At 44.6% G+C, this 13,373-nt stretch overlaps 1 protein-coding gene across 2 annotated transcripts in view; it reads left to right on the top strand.

The window, feature by feature from the left end:
* Window positions 1-13,373, top strand: part of Mbtps1 (membrane-bound transcription factor peptidase, site 1) — a 39,901-nt gene that overhangs the window by 2,490 nt on the left and 24,038 nt on the right. The window contains exons 2-8 of one of the 2 annotated variants that reach the window (XM_013012897.1): window positions 2,715-3,191; window positions 3,838-4,095; window positions 7,009-7,212; window positions 8,471-8,581; window positions 8,970-9,079; window positions 9,649-9,765; window positions 10,278-10,345. In XM_013012897.1, coding sequence (XP_012868351.1) covers window positions 3,029-3,191; window positions 3,838-4,095; window positions 7,009-7,212; window positions 8,471-8,581; window positions 8,970-9,079; window positions 9,649-9,765; window positions 10,278-10,345 — 1,031 coding nt within the window. In that variant the 5' untranslated portion in view covers window positions 2,715-3,028. The remainder of the gene's footprint in view (window positions 1-2,714; window positions 3,192-3,837; window positions 4,096-7,008; window positions 7,213-8,470; window positions 8,582-8,969; window positions 9,080-9,648; window positions 9,766-10,277; window positions 10,346-13,373) is intronic. The other variant, XM_013012899.1, reaches the window with a different exon arrangement.

Below are 13,373 nucleotides of genomic sequence, written 5' to 3'. Positions count from 1 at the left end.
AAAAAAAAAAAAAGCTTTAAAAACCTCTAGTTTATTTCTTGTACTCTTTTCTTCCTTCCTTTTTTTCTCTTTTACCTTCCCCTTTTCCTTTTTTCAGATTGGCTTCAAACTCTTGAATTTCCTGTTTCTGCCTGGCTAGTGCCTGACTTATTTCTTTCTTTTCAAGTCAGGCTCCTGCCTGAGTCATGAGGACACACAGCTCCCTTCCACATAGACCACAGCACAATACAAGTTCATTCTTTTTCTGTAAGTGAACTGTTTAGAATCAAAGTGGTTTTATCCCAGTTGGCCTACAGTTTTGATGGTATTGCTTCCAGTGTTCTATTATGTTGTCCAAATAGGTCATAGATTCTTTTTTTTTTTTTTTTGGTCGGTCGTGGGGCTTGAACTTGGCCTGAATGCTGTCCTTGCACTCTTCAGCTCAAGGCTAACACTTCTGGTTTTCTGGTGGTTTATTGGACATAAGAGTTTCACGGATTTTTCCTGCCCGGGCTGGCTTTGAACTGAGATCCTCAGATCTCAGCCTCCTGCTAGCTAGGATTACAGGCATGAGCCATTGGCGCCTGGCAGGTCATAGATTCTTTAGTTTGAGGCAGAAGAGTTCTGAGATTTGTTTTCTTCATTAAAAAAAAAAAGACACACTGAGTGAGGGACCCATTTAAACCTTTTAGACATTCCAGGTTGTTAGTATGCTACCATTTTTGTGTTATCATTTAGTGTTATCATTTGACCAGTAATCTTTAAGCTGGGTATATGCTTCATGAAATCACATTCTTTGATTCCCCCATTGTGGGAAATGCCCAGCATAAAGACACACAAAGTCTGGGTGGGTTCCTAGCAAGTGTTAGGGTGACAATAGGAATCCTAGGCTCCTTCTCCATGGTGTATTTTGCTCTTGTTGACATTGTAGTAGTTCTTTCTGCTGAGGCCCAGAGGACAGCTGTCAGTTTCATCTTCCCCAGTAATTCCCCCTCCCCCAGCACCCTTCTAGCAGTAGAGGCTTTCCAGAGTAGTTGCTCATGGCAGCAATGGAGGGCCTCAAACTTCTCATTCTGTTTGTGGAGGTGTCCAGCATGTGGATAGGGGCAGAAGCTGAACCCTTGTTGCTCTACAGTGTGGCACTCTGCCAGGATTTAACCCCTTGAGAGGGGGCTGATGCTTCTTCACCTGTCCTCTCCCTACTCCCTCTTCCTTCTGCATTATTTGTTTCACGTTCATCAGTGCAGCTGGATTTTCTAGTAACACCACAGCCAGCATTTCTTTTTTTTCAGTACTGGAGTTTGAACCTCACACATGTTAGGTAAACACTACCACTTGAGACATGTCTCTAGGCCTTTTACTTATTTTTTAGAAAGAGTCTCAGATTTTTGTCCAGGCTGACCTTAGATTGTGATCCTTCTATGTATGTACATATCTTCCCATGTAGCTGGGACTGTCGTATAACTCAGCCTGTTAGTTGAAGTGCAGTTTCTTGTAACTTTTTGCTTGGGATGACCATAAACCAGCATCCTCCTCCAGTCTCCCAAGTAGTTGGATTATAGGCATGAGCCACTGTACTTAGCGCATGTGTGTGTGTGTGTGTGTGTGTGTGTGTATGTGTGTGTGTGTATAATTTTTTGCTGTGTTTATTGGGAAGACTGATTTTTTTCCTGTCTCCTACAATTCATATATTTTGAAAGATACCTGTACCATGAATAATTTAATACTGAAATAACATTCTTTAGCAATAGCTTGCCTCCAAAGCTGTCCTCTTATGTCAGTTCCAATAAAGGGCTGATCTGGTTTTATAACAGATTTAGCAGGTTAAATGTTTTTTTAAGTTTGAGGGTTTGGCAAAACAAGTCTAATGACAGTAAAAACCTTTCTATGCACTTTTCATGGAATTGGCAGGAAGTATTTTACAGTCTGAGCACTTTTAATGCACTGTCTCTCTTTTTTTTTTTTTGGTCGGTTATGGGGCTTGAGCTCTGGGCTTGAACACTGTCCCTCAGCTCTTCAGCTCAAGGCAAGCACTCTACCACTTGAGCCACAGCGCCACTTCCGGTTTTCTGGTGATTTATTGGAGATGAATTTCATGGACTTTTCTACCTGGGCTGGCTTTGAACCACGATCCTCAGATCTCAGCCTCCTGAGTAGCTAGGATGATAGGCGTGAGCCACCAGTGCCCGGCTACACTGTTTCTTAAAGATTGTGTTAAAATGGCTTTGATAGAAACTACCTTGCCATTAGGTATTAATTTTACAGTAGAAAATAATGCTCATAAACTGAGTTTTCCTGAAAACTTGGTGAAATTGGTTGGGAATGAGGAGCGTATTGGTAAGATGGCCTGGTGCTGAGTTAAAGTTAACAGGAGCCATACAGAGTGTGAGCAAGCCTCCACCTCCTCCTGTGTGTGCCTGGCTGCTTGTGGTCCGAGCAAGCCTCCACCTCCTCCTGTGTGTGCCTGGCTGCTTGTGGTCTGTGTGCTCAGGCTTCTGATGGCTACAATTCTTTTAGGCTGGTGGTTTGTGCCACTTTTTCATTTACTGCCCTTGCTTTATTTTAATGCTGCCTTAAAGCTTGTTTCTCTGAAACAAGTGACTCATGAACAGAAATGAAATAGGATGTCTTATCATTGGGACCCTTTGTTCCTTTAGTCTTAATTGCAGCTGTCACTGGATCATGCCTGCCTCTCTCAGGTGCTCCTAATGCTTGTGTTCCTCTTTTTGCTTCAGAGATCACGTCACACGGTGATATTGGCTGAGCTCTGCTTGACTTGGCTCTGTGCAGATGGAGTCGAGGACTCAGTGGTGTCGGTCCGAATGACAGCAGCCTTCTGTCCAAAATGGAGAAGAAGCGAAGGAAGAAATGAAAGCCTCACTACGGGCCAAGCTGCGGATGGCCATGGGACTTAACTTCTATTTACGTTGGACAAGACTGTAGGATGGTTGACCAGTAAAGTTGCAGCATTTAGCCAAAACACAAGTTCATTTTTGATCAAGGAAGAAAAAGTGTGGTTGGATTTTAGCAATTTTATTCACTTGTGACCATGAAGCTTGTCAATGTCTGGCTGCTTTTGCTAGTGGTTTTGCTCTGTGGGAAGAAACATCTGGGTGACAGGCTGGAGAAGAAAGCGTTTGAAAAAGTGCCATGCCCTGGCTGTTCCCATCTGACTTTGAAGGTGGAATTCTCCTCAACAGTTGTGGAATATGGTAATGGTGTTTCTGAAGTGTTAGCCCTACCCTCTGCTGTTGCCAGGGAACTTGTCCTGATTTTCTACAGTAGATGTCTAATGAGATGAGCACACACTACATGAAGGTTTACCTTCAATCAAGTCTTTTGCCAGGACGGGTTGCTTGTGAGAAACACAGGCTACTTGATTCTGTGGAACAAATACCCTTGTAGCCAGGAGCACTGGTGCTTGGAGTTGCTGAGTGCATGTTCTAAAGCCCAACTGTCCAAGTGTGATAGCTAAGCAAATAGGCCATTTCAACTACTCTCCAATTGTATGTTCATTTTTAGCAAAATGAAAACAGATCACTTGACTCCCTAAATTCCTTTTTCCTTTTGAAAAACTATTTTTCATTGTAAGTTCATACTTACTTAGTTAAAAAGTTTTGTTAAAAAACAACAGCAACAACTGATAAAACTCTCATAGGAGTATAGTTTTGAATGGTGTATTGTGAAATTGGTTAATTCAGAGCTCTGAAGCACTCTCCAGGCTCCAGACTCCTTTCCATCTGTTCTGTTTACTCTGGGCTTTCAGGGCTACTTTCTTTTACTGGTGGAAGTTCATATTACATGTACTCTGTTATATACACATATATCCTTATTTTTCTTTGTGATCATTGATTTCAGAATATATTGTGGCTTTCAACGGCTACTTTACAGCCAAAGCTAGAAATTCATTTATTTCAAGCGCCCTGAAGAGCAGTGAAGTAGACAACTGGAGAATTATACCTCGGAACAATCCCTCCAGTGACTACCCTAGTGACTTCGAGGTGATTCAGATCAAGGAAAAGCAGAAGGCAGGGCTGCTGACGCTTGAGGGCCACCCCAACATCAAGCGGGTGACGCCCCAGAGGAGGGTCTTCCGTTCCCTGAAATTTGCTGAGCGTGAGTACTGGGCCTCTTCAGTCCCCTTGAGGTTCACACTGCAGGAAGCATGGAGGCAGTGCGGTGTGTTACCACATGTTACTGGCTGGCATGTACAATGCGGCTCTGTGGCTTTGCGGTAAAGGAAGCCTGAGGCTCTGCAGTTGAGGTGCGATTGCTTCTGTTAGGAGGGATTCTGTCCAGGATCACCTTGGGGCCCCTAAACTACTGAAGGGGAAACAACCTTGTCTTTTTTTTCTGGTGACACAGTGTTGCTGTATAGCCCAGGCTGGCCTGGGAGTCAGTCCTGCCTCAGTCTCTGAGTGCTGGGACATGTGCCACCTTCCCCATAGACCTTACCTTTGTGTCTCCTCTTTGCCTGAGTTTGGCTTTCTCAGCATAGGTTTTTGTTATAAAATATCTTTTCTTGGGTTTTAATTTGTTTCTGTCCCAGCCTCCTGTCTATGAACAACTGTGCCTCAGCTGGGCTGGACACAGGGGTGAGGGGAAGGGGGTCTGGCTCCCCATGTTGGCTCCAAGGCCACAGCTGCCACTCCATCCCAGTTGTTCAGGTCAGCATAGAGTTATCCTCAGATAAAAAGTTCAAACTACCATGCAGTGTTTTCGAAAGTGTATATCGCCAAAAGGGCCGTCCTCTTCATCATGAACCAGGAAAATAGTTTTAGCTGCTTTAGCTAGTCCTGTTTATTGTCCTTTCCTTCACTAAAAGGAATATCTGTCACATACTAGGTTGGGAGCCTTGTGCATGCAGTTTTTGAAAAGTTAACATACAGTGTTGGAAGCTAGTTCTTGACTCAGCTGCAGACTTCTGGGATCTAACTTCTTCAGAGTCCTTTCTGCTAGTCCAGATGTTTTGTGTTATTTTTTTCTCCTTAAAAGGCAATAGTACCCTAAAATGATCCAGGAAAATCAAATTAAACCTGGGATAGTTGGCCAGTTTGCATACATTGTATTTACTTGAACTCATCTGTATTTTGTTTTTTTCATCATCGAGCACTCTAGAATGTTTTTGCATAGGAACACTACACTGTCCTGGTGGTGGTCCTATGTGCATCATTCCACAAAGACACGTAGAGCCTCTGCGCTTCTTACCCCTAGTGGTGCCCTTGAGCAGTAAACTCCTTTTCACTGAAGCTTTTTTTTCCTCATCTCTAAAATGGATCTACCACCTCCCTTACTGGGCTCCTGGAAGAGTAAATGAAATCAGCTCAGGAGTGTGCAGAGTATTGTAAATGATGTGGAATGGTGATGGTTTCTTCCTCTAACTTGAAGACCATTTCACTTGGTTTTGGATGATCCTGTTCTGCCCTGGATTTCAGCCTTAGTTCTATCCCATGAGCTCTCAGACTAAATGAACCTGTTGTCCACAAGACAGTATTTAAAGGCATTATGAAGGTATCTGTTCCTTGATGGCTCTACAGGTTTTCTAAATTGTTCTTAAATAGTGAAGGTTACAACTGAGTTTGATAGCGCAAGTGCAGTGTGAGTCACTCAGGGTGACGCAGAGAGCCTGACCCTTGATTGAGCGTTGGTAACTCCAGTGTTATTTCTGAAGGGACTTAGCAAGCAGAGCAGCAGTGCCGTGCGGCGGGTGTGTGGGCTGGGCCCGCACTTGTTTTACATAGCTGACTTTGAGTGGGCTTCCACATTTTGTTCTCTCTAGGAGTCACCTGCTAAGCCTGGGAGAGTCATTTGTGTTAGAAACAGCTGCTAGTATAGGTTTGTTCTTAACATGGATGGCACATTATAATATGAACTTACTGAATGAAAAAGAAAACTTGTATTTGTTTCACTTTTCTCTCCCATTAAAAAAATTGATTTACAAATGGGAAAATGCATCATTCTTAGCAACTAAGTTTTGGCAAAAGTGTACAGTCCAAGCCAGGTGCCAGTGGCTCATGCCTGTAATCCTGGCTATTCAGGAGACTGAGATCTGAGGATCACAGTTCAAAACTAGGCCAGGCAGAAAAGTCCTCGTGAGACTCTTATCTCCAATTAACCACTCAAAAAAAAAACAGAAGTGGGAGGCTCAAAGTGGTAGAGCACTAGCCTTGAGCTAAGGGAAATGCCTAGGCCCTAAGTTCATGTCCCTTTACTCCCCTCCCCCAAAGTATATAGTCCATTGTGATACAGAATTGTTCCATTATCTTCAGAAATTTTCCCTCCTTCTCCCCCTTCTATTTATTCTGGGTTAGGAAATGTGAAATTTAACCAGGTAAGAATATTAGTATACTGAGCAATGCATAGTTCTAGAAGGCCCTTATGTGCTGGGCATGGTGGTGCATACCTGTGGTCTGTATCCCAGTCCTCAGGAGGCTGAGGCAGGACGATTCCAAGTTCAAGGCCAGCCTGAGATGAGACCCTTTCCCAACCCTCTCCTTCCTCCCTCCACCAGAATAAAAGGTTTAGTCAGAAATAGATTTAGTAGCCAACATACCTTTCTCTGCTGCACAAGGCAGTAGTGTAAGGCTTCATGACCTCCTTGAGGCCAGTTTATTCCTCTCCGGCTTAGTGAGAATAAGCTGCTAGTGAAAAATGAAGTAACAGAATTGAACTTTTTTTTTTTTTAAAGATGGTCTCAATAAGTAATCCAGTCTGGCATGGAACTTTTTATATAGCCCAAGTTGGCCTCAAATTCAAAATCCTCTCCCAAGTGCTGTGATTATAGACATGTGCTACCATACCTAGCAAAACTTCTTAAAATTTGTTAGTCCTGTTTTGCCTTACCTTGGTTAGAAAATTCTAAGTAGAGGACAGTTTGGTAATAGTATGGGAACTACATAGGGTTCTACTGCTTTGAGAAAAATCCTAAAAAGGAGAGAATTCCACTTCTCCTCAAATGTGATTTCAAGGAACCACTGCTGTAGTGTGGTGTATTTTCTTTTTTCTGATTGTTCTCTTTCTTGGCTCCAGCGGACCCTGTTGTGCCTTGTAATGAAACTCGCTGGAGCCAGAAGTGGCAGTCGTCACGTCCCCTGAAGAGGGCCAGTCTCTCTCTGGGCTCTGGTTTCTGGCATGCCACTGGAAGGCATTCAAGTAGACGGTTGCTGAAAGCCATTCCACGCCAGGTTGCTCAGACACTACAGGCAGATGTGCTGTGGCAGATGGGATACACAGGTATGTGCCATCAGGAGGGACTGTGGGAAGTCTGGTGTCAGAGGCTGTCTTGTGCGGTGCCACCTTATGTTTGTCCTTGCTGTTTGTTGAGCAACATGCAGTGAGCTACACCTGTCTTTGACTTCTGGTAGCTGGCATCTGTGTCTGACTTTTTTATATGGCACCAGATGTGTCCTGAGTCCAGAAGGGCAGATTGCAGAGCATTTCTTTCCTATCAACACCCACACAAAGCCTGGGCTGGCTGGCAGTCTGTAGAGGTCTATACTTCCTAGGAAAGAGATCTTGTTGCAAGATGGTCACCTGGATTTGTGTAATTTTGTGAAAATCAGTTTTTATCACTTGAGTTTGGTGCTTTGTATGTAGAATGACTTAGTGACTGACTCCCCTTGCTGATCTGTTTTAGAATGAGAAACTATTAAGGTCATATCTTTGAAATAAAAGCAATAAGGTTCCATTGTTTTACCATCCATCATGCAGAACATTCCTGCTTGAACTAATGTGAGAATTTTTTTCCCGTATTCAAGTATAAGCCAGTCTTGCCTGTAGACTGTCACAGGTGGTTTGGCTTCAATCTCCTGGTTGAATATTTGCCTCTCTTGTGGTTTCTTATCCTGATATCCTCACCATCTCAGAGATACTTCAACATTTAATACCTGGTAGACAGACATTTTATTTTATTTTATTTTGTCGGTCGTGGAGCTTGAACTCTGGGCTTGGGCACTGTTCCTGCGCTCTTCAGCTCAAGGCAAGCGCTCTACTGCTTGAGCCACAGTGTCACTTCCAGTTTTCTAGTGGTTTATTGGAGATAAGAGTCTCACAGACCTTCCTGCCTGGGCTGGCTTTGAACTGCGATCCTCAGATCTCAGCCTCCTGAGTAGCTAAGATTACAGATGTGAGCCACCGGCACCCAGCTTAGACAGACATTTTAGTAAAATTATTTTCTTTTCCTGTTTTTTTTTAAAGTTATTTTTAGAATGAGAAATTCTCTGTAATCACTAGAAACATTTTTCTCAGAGACTCTGTGTGTGTGTGTGTGTCTGTGTGTGTGTGTGTGTCTGTGTGTGTGTGTGTGTCTGTGTGTGTCTGTGTCTGTAGCTCAGAGTTGCCTTGAACTTAAGCCTTCAATCTTTGCCTCCCCTTCCCCCCCATCAAGTGCCAGGATTACAAGTATGCACTAAAATGCATAACTTGATTTTATAGACACAAATTTAGAAAGATGTTTCCAAATATGATCTTGTATTTCTTCATTTTGGAATAGGTGCAAATGTCAGGGTTGCTGTTTTTGATACTGGGCTGAGCGAGAAGCACCCCCACTTTAAGAATGTGAAGGAGAGAACCAACTGGACCAATGAGCGGACTCTGGATGATGGTAGGTGTCAGTGTACAGAGAGTGGCCACTGGGGGCCTCAGGCTGTCACTCCTTCCTGTCCTTGTCCATGTCAGGCAGAGTGTGCTTTTCTGTGTGCTAATGGCCCACAGTCTGTGCACCACAGTTACGTGGTCAGACTTCACTTGTTTGTGCCTTTTTGTATGACAGAAGCTTTCCTGAAGATCTCAGGAGGTGTAGGGAAGCAGAGGTGGGGTGCCAGGTGAGGGCCCCACAGAGGGCAGTGGCAGCAGTTTGGGTATAGGACAGTGGAGTACCACCAAGTTCTCCCGTGGGGCTGGAGAATGACATTTACATAGACGGCTTGGCAGCAGCATTGCACTTGTAAAATGGCAGTGTCTCACAGGACTTCTTCTTCCTGTGGGCATAGGTCTGGGCCATGGTACGTTTGTGGCAGGCGTGATTGCCAGCATGAGAGAATGCCAAGGATTTGCCCCAGATGCAGAGCTTCATATCTTCAGGGTCTTTACCAACAACCAGGTGGGTGTTTGAGGACCCCTGAAACTGATGGGACCCGTCCTGAAATGTAAAAAGTAAAAATGTGTTTATAAGCAGTGCCTGTCAGTGATGCCAAGCTTCCCTCTGGTGCCCCACTTGTGCTAGAGCCTTGCCTAGTCCTTTCTCTGTGTGACTTTGCCCTTCTACCACCACTTGCCTTGACCTGCCTTGAGCTCTGAAGACCTTGCTCCAGGCCCACTGTGTTCAGTGATTCCTAAGTTTTCTGTTTCTTGAACTTCAGGCATGCTCAAGGCTGCCCTGCCATAGGTCTTGCTGGTGGATGGATAATAATGTGCTTTGTGTTTTTTATTTGTGCTTGAGATTTATTTGAGGTTTTTGTTGTTGTTGTTGTTGTTTTAAAAGATACTTATGGAAGAACTAGGGGCATGGCTCGTTGGTATTGTGCCAGCCTAGCAAGTGTGAGGCCTTGAGTTCAAACCCTAGTTCACCACACACACACACACAAATAAATTATGCTTTACGTAGAGCATATTCTTTATCCTAAAAAAAAAGGGTCACTGATACACTGGGAGGTGTTTTAATTTAACTAGGTGTCTTACACGTCTTGGTTTTTGGATGCCTTCAACTACGCCATCTTGAAGAAAATTGATGTACTAAACCTCAGCATTGGTGGCCCTGACTTCATGGATCACCCCTTTGTTGACAAGGTTGGTCAAGTTTTTGCGTAGCTCCTACTCTTTTGTCTCCCACCTCTGTCATTTCCAGTGGGTTAGTGGCTTCTTACCCAAGTGACAGCTTTGTGAAAACAGATAGTGACATGAGCTTTAATGACTTGTATGTCATAAACCAGTGGATTAAAGGCCTGTTAATTCCTTTCTAACCTGTATAGGCTTTGCTCTGCTCAGCTGCTCTGCTCTGCTCTGCTCTGCTCTGCTCTGCTCTGCTCTGTTCTCCTCTGCTCTGTTCCGCTCCGCTCCCCTCTCCTCCCCTCCACTCCTGTCTTCCTGAACCAGGCTAGTGAGGTGTGTGTGTGCCCTGCACTGCTCAGTCCTGCATCGTGGGTGCTGTTCTCTCTCTACACTAGTGTCCAGATGTGCCTACCTTGTCATGCCCACACTGCCTTGGAAGATTGTTGAACTCATAGGGTTGTAGCAATAATTATGTGTTGACCGTTTAGAGTGGCATACTTGTATTAACTAAATGCATGCTAATTTTGTAGGTGTGGGAATTAACTGCTAACAATGTTATCATGGTTTCCGCTATTGGCAACGATGGACCTCTGTATGGGTAAGTGACCTCAACAGAGTGGTTTTGGGATACTTTCCCTGAAACAACTGAAAAATTATGTCAGTCTGTGCATGTCTACAAATACTTGTTTGTATCTAATACTCTGTGTTAACAAATATTGTCAATTAAATAAAACAACAATGTGTAAGAAAACTTTGAGTATTTACCAATCCTCTTAGCAGTTGTCAGCATAAGGCCATTCTTCTGTTTCTTTTCTTTTTTTTTTTTGGGGGGGGGTCCAGTTGTGGGGCCTGAACTCTGGGCCTGGGCGCTTCCCTCAGCTCTTCAACTCAAGGCGCTATAGCACTCTACCACTTGAGCCACAGCGCCACTTCCGGCTTTTTTTCTTCTTCTGCTTATGTGGAATAGAACCCAGGGACTCAAGCATGCTAGGCGAGCGCTCTACCACTGAGCCACCTTCCCAGCTCCCTTTTTTTATTTTTTTAATTGTTACAAATAGCCATTTAAAGGCCCAAATTCATTTATTTCTTTTTTAAAAATAGTTATTACAAAGTTGATGTACCAGAGCGGTTATAGTGCTAAATTTCTTTTTTTTTTTAATTGTGAAAATACTGTACAGAGGGGTTAAAATTACATGGGCAAGATAATGAGTACATTTCTATTTTTCTTTCTTTTTTTGGGGGGGTCCGGTCGTGGGGCCTGAACTCTGGGCCTGGGCGCTGCCCCTCAGCTCTTCAGCTCAAGGCTAGTGCTGTACCACTTGAGCCACAGCGCCACTTCCGTTTTTTTTCTTTTTGCTTATGTGGTGCTGAGGAATTGAACCCAGGGCCTCAGGCATGCAAGGCAAGCACTCTACCACTGAGCCACTTCCCAGCCCCAATGAGTACATTTCTTATCAAGCATTGTAATCTCTTCCTTTGTTTCCCCTTCCCATCCTCCCGCCCTCCCCTACAGTGCTAAATTTCTTAATATTCTTTCTACCTTCCCTGAAACAGGTCAGGAAAATGACTGTTAGGAAGGAATGGGTTCTGAGTATGTATTGAGAATATAACTATATATAAAGCACAGGGGGTTCAAGGAGAAGTAGAGGCATGCCTGCCTTTCTGGAAAGATGGGGTATACACCATGAAGCTCCAGGAGTAAGAAAATGCTTCCTGCTGTTTTAGCGGCTTGTGAGAGACCTCAGGTAGGACAGCAGCAGGAGCCAAGTGGCAAGAAACACAGCCCACTAGCCTCTCTGTATGGCTTTAGATCTCAATTTTCTTTCTACCTGCACCTCTGATTTTTATTCCGTGTTTAATGTGTGTAGGTAATTTCTTGTGTTTAGCATCCTGTGTTATTGACTTGGGAGAATTGTTTGAGTTAACCGAGGCAGAGAGGAAATGCTGGACGTATGTTCCATGTGCTGTGTACAGTGGGGGAGAGACTGAATGTCTGTTCTCCCTGTGTGCACATGCTTCTGGTGTGGACATGCACCAAAGCCAGCTAGACAGCCTGGGCTGAGGCACCTGCTGAGGGAAGGCAGGTTGTCTGGAGGATAAAGGGAGCTAATGCACAGCACCCACCACATTGTATGGGGCTAAGCTGTGTGAAGTTGGTGTTTATGTAGGTGAGCAGACATAAATAATGAATAGCTTAGCTTAGAAGATGACTCTCCCCTTGCAAGAGGTCCAAGGTTCTGGATTGGCTGTGGCATAGCAATGTGTGTTGTGAGATATAATTGTCAGTGGGTGGACTGCCCTTCCCATACCTCTCCTCCCAAAAGCCCTGGTTGCTGGGCAGTCCTGTGAGGTTTTCTCATTTTCCTTGCATGTGTTCCTCCTGGTCCCCTGCTTTCTATTTCTGACATCTCTGCTTAATTCCCACTTGCTACCTTGTCAGTTTCCTAGCTCTTCTTCCTTCATTTCGTCTTTTTCACTCCAGCTCTTCTGGTATGGATCAATGGGTCCAGGGTTTGAGCTGACCTGCCCCCACGCTGAGAGCCTTCCCTTTTCTGAGCCCTAGGTCATTGCCTGTCACTGAGTGAGGGCATAGGGAATGACAGGTGTGACACAGGACTGCTCACATAGCAGTTACAGTGGTGGAGCTAGGCTGTAGGAAGAGCACCACACAGATGTTGCCTTCCTTTGTCTATTTTTCTGTTCAGATAGTTCCCTAGCAGTTTTTTACTCAGTAGTTTGCACTAGATCGTATTGAGTAGTAGATAAAATCCACATATTCCAAGGGCTTTGAAATTCTAGGCTGGAATTGGCAAACTTTTTCTGTTAGGGGTCAGAGAGCAAACATTTCCAGCTTTGTGGCCAGATAGTCTCTGCTACTTGGCTTTGGCCTTGTGGCATGCAAGCAGCAATGAGTTATGTGGAAGTTGATGGGCATGGCTGTATTCCAGTAAAACCATACTTACGAAAACAGGTGGCACTTGCTTGGGCCCACAGCCACTTTTTGCCAACTCTAGTCAGAACCTGTTGGCTCAACCTTTATTTACAGCTGGCACCTTTACCTCAGGTCTGGTCCTCCTGTGTCTGTAGTAGAAGCTGTGTTTATTTCATATTCCCTCTCTCCGACCCTGCTGCTAGTCTTCCTGTTCACACCTGTCTGCTCTTTTCCATGCTGTTCTTACTACCTTGCCACACAGTTGCCCTCCTGAAACCCCATGGCTTTTGTGGGAAGTTGTCTTTGACCATTTTTAATCAGAGTAGTGAATTTAAGTTGTATCGTTGGGAAAACTTGGAGAGGAAGGCCTTGTCTCCGCATATTTTGTTCTTGTGGTGCACACATGGACCTGGATATCTGCATTGCCTCTTACAGTGATGATAAGTGCCATGTGCCCATCCCTGTCACCCAGCTGGAGACAGGTGCAGGCTGACAGCTCGGGCATTGGGAGAGTAGAGGACGGAAGTATGCTGGCTGAAAGTGAGGCGTGTGCCCATCCCAAGCCAGGCCCCTTGCCAGGATCTTTCTCTGGGGCCCTGTACCCTAACCTGAGTCTGCAGTCGTGGCTCTCCCCTTTTCAGTACCAGCAGTGATATCTTCATTTTCTGGCTCAGTCCTCTCAATAGTTTCCCTT

The sequence above is a fragment of the Dipodomys ordii genome, unplaced genomic scaffold (assembly GCF_000151885.1).
Source record: "Dipodomys ordii isolate 6190 unplaced genomic scaffold, Dord_2.0 Scaffold18, whole genome shotgun sequence".
Taxonomy (NCBI): domain Eukaryota; kingdom Metazoa; phylum Chordata; class Mammalia; order Rodentia; family Heteromyidae; genus Dipodomys; species Dipodomys ordii.
The sequence above is the reverse complement of the archived record's forward strand: the minus strand, read 5'-3'. Positions and strand labels throughout refer to the sequence as shown.